Source organism: Tripterygium wilfordii, chromosome 4, assembly GCF_013401445.1.
Source record: "Tripterygium wilfordii isolate XIE 37 chromosome 4, ASM1340144v1, whole genome shotgun sequence".
NCBI classification, from domain to species: Eukaryota; Viridiplantae; Streptophyta; class Magnoliopsida; order Celastrales; family Celastraceae; genus Tripterygium; species Tripterygium wilfordii.
In genome coordinates, this window is record NC_052235.1 from 37,509 (window position 1) to 44,406 (window position 6,898).

General features: G+C 38.8%; 2 protein-coding genes across 3 annotated transcripts; one reads left to right on the top strand and one right to left on the bottom strand.

Annotated features, from left to right (window-relative positions):
- The first annotated feature begins 2,048 nt into the window (after positions 1 to 2,048).
- Positions 2,049 to 2,838, top strand: LOC119997282. Its single transcript, XM_038844187.1, has 2 exons — positions 2,049 to 2,711; positions 2,809 to 2,838. Exons 1-2 carry the CDS (start codon positions 2,049 to 2,051, stop codon positions 2,836 to 2,838), a joined length of 693 nt encoding a protein of 230 aa, XP_038700115.1.
- On the bottom strand, positions 2,465 to 6,370 carry LOC119996334. 2 transcript variants are annotated; one of them, XM_038842923.1, is made up of 4 exons: positions 5,910 to 6,370; positions 4,059 to 4,398; positions 3,565 to 3,974; positions 2,465 to 2,884 (listed from the first exon to the last, which is right to left on the bottom strand). In XM_038842923.1, exons 2-4 carry the CDS (start codon positions 4,395 to 4,397, stop codon positions 2,845 to 2,847), a joined length of 789 nt encoding a protein of 262 aa, XP_038698851.1. In that variant the 5' UTR covers position 4,398; positions 5,910 to 6,370; the 3' UTR covers positions 2,465 to 2,844. The 2 variants fall into 2 exon arrangements, with proteins under 2 accessions (XP_038698851.1, XP_038698850.1); XM_038842922.1 differs by lacking the exon at positions 2,465 to 2,884 and having other exon boundaries at positions 3,368 to 3,974.
- Positions 6,371 to 6,898: the final 528 nt, after the last annotated feature.

A 6,898-nucleotide genomic window follows, 5' to 3' on the forward strand; every position in this document is an offset into this window, starting at 1 on the left:
TTACCTTACGAAACGTGGCACGAAGGCTCAACTAGCAAGTTAGACTTCTAAGAACACTAAATAGAGTACAACGGTCCACATTGATGCTTTGGAATTGCTCAACTCTCTCCATGGAGGAGCTTTTCACGTTTTTGTGCAATTTGAGACATAACTTGGTCTATTCGCGTCTTTACCTTACGAAACGTGGCACGAAGGCACAACAAGCAAGTTAGACTTTTAAGCGCACTAAATAGAGTACAACGGTCCACATTGATGCTTTAGAATTCCTCAACTCTCTCCATAGAGGAGCTTTTCACGTTTTTGAGTAATTTGAAACATAACTTGGTCTATTCGCGTCTTTACCTTACGAAACGTGGCACAAAGGCTCAACTAGCAAGTTAGACTTCTAAGAACACTAAATAGAGTACAACGGTCCACATTGATGCTTTGGAATTGCTCAACTCTCTCCATAGAGGAGCTTTTCTTGTGTTTGAGCAATTTGAGACATAACTTGGTCTATTCGCCTCTTTACCTTACGAAACGTGGCACGAAGGCTCAACTAGCAAGTTAGACTTTTAAGAGCACTAAATAGAGCACAACGGTCCACATTGATGCTTTGGAATTGCTCAACTCTCTCCATAGAGGACCTTTTCACGTTTTTTAGCAATTTGAGACATAACTTGGTCTATTCGCCTCTTTACCTTACGAAACGTGGCACGAAGGCTCAACTAGCAAGTTAGACTTCTAAGAACACTAAATAGAGTACAACGGTCCACATTGATGCTTTGGAATTGCTCAACTCTCTCCATAGAGGAGCTTTTCACGTTTTTAGGCAATTTGAGACATAACTTGGTCTATTCGCCTCTTTACCTTACGAAACGTGGCATGAAGGCTCAACTAGGAAGTTAGATTTTTAAGAGCACTAAATAGAGTACAACGGTCCACATTGATCCTTTGGAATTGCTCAACTCTCTCCATAGAGGAGCTTTTCACGTTTTTGTGCAATTTGAGACAAAACTTGGTGTATTCGCGTTTTACCTTACGAAACGTGGCACGAAGGCTCACCTAGCAAGTTAGACTTCTAAGAACACTTAATAGAGTACAAAGGTCCACATTGATGCTTTGGAATTGCTCAACTCTCTCCATAGAGGACCTTTTCATGTTTTTGAGCAATTTGAGACATAACTTGGTCTATTCGCCTCTTTACCTTACGAAACGTGGCACGAAGGCTCAACTAGCAAGTTAGACTTCTAAGAACACGAAATAGAGTACAACGGTCCATATTGATGCTTTGGAATTGCTGAACTCTCTCCATAGAGGAGCTTTTCACGTTTTTGTGCAATTTGAGACATAACTTGGTCTATTCGCGTCTTTACCTTACGAAACGTGGCACGAAGGCTCCACTAGCAAGTTAGACTTCTAAGAACACTAAATAGAGTACAACGGTCCACATTGATGCTTTGGAATTGCTCAACTCTCTCCATGGAGGAGCTTTTCACGTTTTTGTGCAATTTGAGACATAACTTGGTCTATTCGCGTCTTTACCTTACGAAACGTGGCACGAAGGCTCAACAAGCAAGTTAGACTTTTAAGCGCACTAAATAGAGTACAACGGTCCACATTGATGCTTTAGGGCACTCGCAACAGTTTCCCTATCCCTATCCCTATCTTGTCAGTGCTACAGTGTCATTTTACAGCATAGAGAATCAATTTCAATATTGTGCACCCAACAGATTCCTTATATTAAGTCTCTATATTATCAGAACTTGTAAATTTCAAAATTATAATTTTTTTCTAAACATTATTTGAATCACAACGGCTAGTTTTTCCAAGAGTTTTTTACCAAGATTTTTTTAAAAAAAATAAAATTAAAATATTTTGAAATTTGAATCATAACGGCTAATTTTTGAAATTCGAGATGTAACGGACACTTTTTTGAAATTCGAATTACAACGGCTAGTGTTTGAAATTCAAATTACAAACTCTATAAAAAAGGATGTTGCATAATTTAATTTCACATCTCCACTCAAATACTCTTGTGCTCTCTTTCATATTCTTCTTTGATCACCATGTTTAACTTTCTCCAAAGAAGACACAAAAATTTGCTCCTTGAGTCTACAGAAGAGGATGAGGTGCATGTTGAAGCTGAAAGTTCAAATTGCAAGTTGAAGAAAAGAGGAGGTTCTACTCCTGGCCGTGTCTTTATCGACCGCAACAGGAAAGAAGGCCACGAGAAGTTAGTGCGTGACTACTTCTCTGCCAACCCGACATACAATGAAAAAATTTTCCGAAGGCGATATCGTATGAGCCGTGATTTGTTCAATCGTATTCATGAAGGTGTTCTTTCTTATGACAACTATTTTGTTCAATCTCGAGATGCAGCGAATAAGGCTGGGTTATCTTCATTGCAGAAAGTTACTGCAGCTCTCAGAATGATGGCCTATGGAGTATCCGCTGATATGATTGATGAAAATCTACGGATAGCTGAAAGTACCGCAAATGAGGCGATGAAAAAGTTTGTTGAAGCAGTGATTGTCGTTTTCGGCGAACGTTACCTGAGGCAACCTAATTCTACTGATATTTCCAGGTTGCTTCAGCTACATGAGGATCGTGGATTCCCTGGAATGCTTGGTAGCTTAGATTGTATGCACTGGACATGGAAGAATTGTCCAAGTGCATGGAAAGGTCATTACTCCGGCCATCATAAAGAAGCAACTTTAATCTTGGAGGCTGTAGCATCTCGAGATCTATGGATATGGCATTCATTCTTCGGACTTCCAGGATCGCTCAATGACATAAACGTTCTTGAGCGTTCCCCTTTGTTCACAGACATCATCAATGGTCGTGCTCCACCAGTGAACTTTGTTATAAACAATCATCATTATGATATGGGTTATTATCTTGGAGATGGTATCTATCCACAGTGGTCAACAATTGTGAAAACAATTCCGATGCCTCAAACCATGAAAGCTAAAAATTTTGCTCAAGCTCAAGAGGGTGCCAGGAAAGATGTTGAACGTGCATTTGGTGTTCTCCAAGCACGTTTCCATATCATTCGTCAAGGGTGTCGGTATTTCAAAATAGCAACGTTGAAGAATATCATGAAAGCATGTGTGATATTACATAACATGATCGTGGAAGATGAGCGTGACATGTTCAAGTCAATTGAGAATGGTAAGTATTACCTGCTTGAAGAAGTAGATATCAGCGAGCTTGATCGCAACGATGCTGAATATCATTATGATTTTGATCAATTCATCAAAGGGCGTCAGAAGCTAAAAAATAAGAGCATTCATCGTCGTCTACAAGAGGATCTAGTGGTGGAACACTTGTGGGAAGTGCGTGGAAATGTCGAGTAAAAGTACAAGAAAATTTAATCGAGTTCAATAACAATCCTCATTTTCAATAATAATATAAGCTCACCATCCAACTTAAATTAATGTCTAGAAAAATGTTGTTACACATTCTCATTTCGAGAAATATCTTTCGAATATCTTCTTTTGCTTCATTTCCACGAACTTGCGTTGCATTTCACTCAAGTTGGTCATATCAACCGTCATGAGCTTTTCCTCTCTCCATTCTTGATCAAGCCTGATTTTCTCCCTCTTCATCTCCATTAGCTCATCCATCTTCTTTGTATCTTCAACTACAACTTCCATCCTTTGGTCATGCCTTTTTTGAAGCATTTCTTGCGAATGACGAAAATTGACGGAAGCTGTTGACTCTTCACTATCTTCAACTTTCATCTTTTTCTTCCGCCTTAGCTCTTTCTCCGCTTTCCTCCCAATAGGCCTATCCGGCTCCACATGCCCCGAAGGTATATCATCATCCCCAATTGTATAACATTCCGCCGATGCTGGAATGTTTCTTCTACTTGTAGGTAGAACAACTTCAGTCATCCATTTGTGTGAGTTCTTCAAGACATTGTAGCAATGAAGTAGTTTGAAACTTTTTTCTTTCTCTTCTAGGGCCCATGTTTTCAAAGCTTCATTTAGCTGCAATGAAATTGTAAAAATATGAATTACTCAAATTGAATTATCGAATTGCAACAAACAATATCAAAGAGTAAGAGGAAACACCTTGTCTTTCTCTCCCATGCCACTAGGATGTGCATTCTCAATACTTTGAACAATACCAGAAAATTTCAAACACTTGGTCCGAATAACACTAAAGCGATTCACGATTGACTTATCACTACGAGGAGGATATGACTTTGCATTCTCAGAATACTCACGCCAAACACGAATCCAGTATTGCTCCTTTGCTTGATCCGTCCCGGTAATTGCATCTTCACTAGTGTGCTCCCAAGCCGCAATTAGAATAAGGTCTTCTTGAACCGTATAATTCTCGGATTTCTTTGGCTTCACCTTGTTATTATTCACATCAACCATGGGGGAATCCATAACAGGCATGCTCATTCTAAAATCAATAGAAATGAATAGAATAAGGCCTTTAAGATACAAAGAACATCTTTGAGACAACCATCACAACAGGGATAGGTTTCCACCATAACACAAACCAAATGACGATCTACAAACATTTTAATCAAAGAAATGAGAGCCAGAATATCAAAACCAGTACCAACACTAAAAATGTTCAGCCCTAAATTAATAAAAATCAGTATCATTATAAAACATTGACCTCACAGGATCCATATATGTAATAAAGTATTTTAATATTATTGATATTAGTCAAGTAGGAAAGCAATTGTAAAAAGGATATTTATCTATCTAGATCTCATTGATTTCTTGCCAAACAATTGCTATGACTACATGCCAACAAAGAACAATAATCACAGGACAACTATGACTACATCCAGAATGCTAGAGAAGACTGCAGTTCTAGTATCATTATGATGATGAATATTAAAATAGAGATTGTTCATCAATTGTTGAACATAAACAAAAAATACAGATTGAAAATAGTCATCTGCTATGGCTGCCCAGTTACACTTGCATGAAATTTGGACATATATACAAGGATTGGGACATAACTATACTGGTCAGGAACCCTCTAGAAACGACCCCTTGTAAATGAACAGAATCCTCTAATGGTAATAATACATTAGTGGGCCATTATTGAGTTCTTAGCTCATACCAAGCAGAGAAAGAGAAAATTTAACAGAAATTGTTTCTTAGATTAACTAAGACGACAAAAAGTTTCCAAGGCAAACGGAAATATTTACATTTCCATGATGCCAAGTTACATGTACACAAATATCTTGCCAAACAATTGCTAGTAATGAGGTACACCGACTTATGTACCTTCCAAATAAATTGTCTTTGTACTGATTAAAAAGGGCAATACATCCACTTAACTAAAGAATCCAGGACATCATAGTAAAGAGTGAGCCTCCAATCATATTATGCAATAGGCGCCAATAAAAAAGAGTGAGTGATTTCATTGCTATTGTTCTAATTGTTCTGCCACCAACTCAATTCAGAACATATATGCATCTTCTTATTTTTTTCTGTATGAAAGAAAATTTACTAAGCAAGTACAAGGACAGAACTTACAAACAGGGCTAAGTAGAAAGCATATAGTTGAAGGGGAAGATATATGGATACCCGAGGAAAAAGTCTTAGGAAAAATTTGACATAGACTAACTAAAGGGGTTCTACATAGCCTTTAACAAAGGAAGAAGGGCTTGCCTAGATCTCATATTCCATCTGCCATAGACAGATACATCACTGAAGTAGTTTCAAATACAGTAGATGCATATATATAGCAGATGTAACAACAGATACAATGACGGAGGCAGAGCAATCCATAACATATACAGCAAATATAACAGCATATATAGAAATCAAAAAAATTAATCGTGACTTGGGCTTGCAGTGAGTGAATAGAAACCACAGCAGATCAATCCACAGGATCAATACATGAATCAAAAGGAAGAAAGCTCCTAACAGATATAGAAAATCACTTACACGAGTTAGGGTTTGCAGGGAGCGAACGCGAGGCACGATTGAGGGATTGAGGACGATTGAGCACGAGAACTGCGACAGAGGCAGAGACCAAACGCGAGGCACGATTGAGCACGGCTGAGCACGAGAGAGAGTGAATCGAGGAGAGAGAGCGAACACGAGAGAGAGCGAACGCGAGAGAGAAGAGCGCGAGAGAGAGGAACGCGAGAGAGAGGATTGCAAATGACGGAAATTGACCCCTGCGAGTTCTCGGCTGATGTGGCAGGAGAGAGACAATATTTTGAGAGTAAAAAAACGTTTAGGGACCGGTCTTTTGCTTCTTCAAGTTTGAAGAGTGAAAAACAATTTAGATAATGGTTTAGATATTCAATTGAAGATAAGGAAGCCATTGGGAAGTGGTTTTTTTTATATGTTATCTATATATGGGGATAGAGATGAGATTGGGGAAGCCATTGGGAGTGCTCTTAGAATTCCTCAACTCTCTCCATAGAGGAGCTTTTCACGTTTTTGAGCAATTTGAAACATAACTTGGTCTATTCGCCTCTTTACCTTACGAAACGTGGCACAAAGGCTCAACTAGCAAGTTAGACTTCTAAGAACACTAAATAGAGTACAACGGTCCACATTGATGCTTTGGAATTGCTCAACTCTCTCCATAGAGGAGCTTTTCTTGTTTTTGAGCAATTTGAGACATAACTTGGTCTATTCGCCTCTTTACCTTACGAAACGTGCCACGAAGGCTCAACTAGCAAGTTAGACTTTTAAGAGCACTAAATAGAGTACAACGGTCCACATTGATGCTTTGGAATTGCTCAACTCTCTCCATAGAGGACCTTTTCACGTTTTTTAGCAATTTGAGACATAACTTGGTCTATTCGCCTCTTTACCTTACGAAACGTGGCACGAAGGCTCAACTAGCAAGTTAGACTTCTAAGAACACTAAATAGAGTACAACGGTCGATATTGATGCTTTGGAATTGCTGAACTCTCTC

What these genes read in the sequence shown, in the direction of transcription:
- LOC119997282 (XM_038844187.1), top strand. Translation starts at nt 2,049, where the DNA reads ATGTTTAACTTTCTCCAAAGAAGACACAAAAATTTGCTCCTTGAGTCT. An exon ending in CAACTTTAATCTTGGAGGCT is followed by an intron (nt 2,712 to 2,808) that starts GTAGCATCTCGA and finishes CTTTGTTCACAG; the next exon opens with ACATCATCAATGGTCGTGCT.
- LOC119996334 (XM_038842922.1), bottom strand. Translation starts at nt 4,397, where the DNA reads ATGAGCATGCCTGTTATGGATTCCCCCATGGTTGATGTGAATAATAAC. An exon ending in GCATGGGAGAGAAAGACAAG is followed by an intron (nt 3,975 to 4,058) that starts GTGTTTCCTCTT and finishes ATTTCATTGCAG; the next exon opens with CTAAATGAAGCTTTGAAAAC.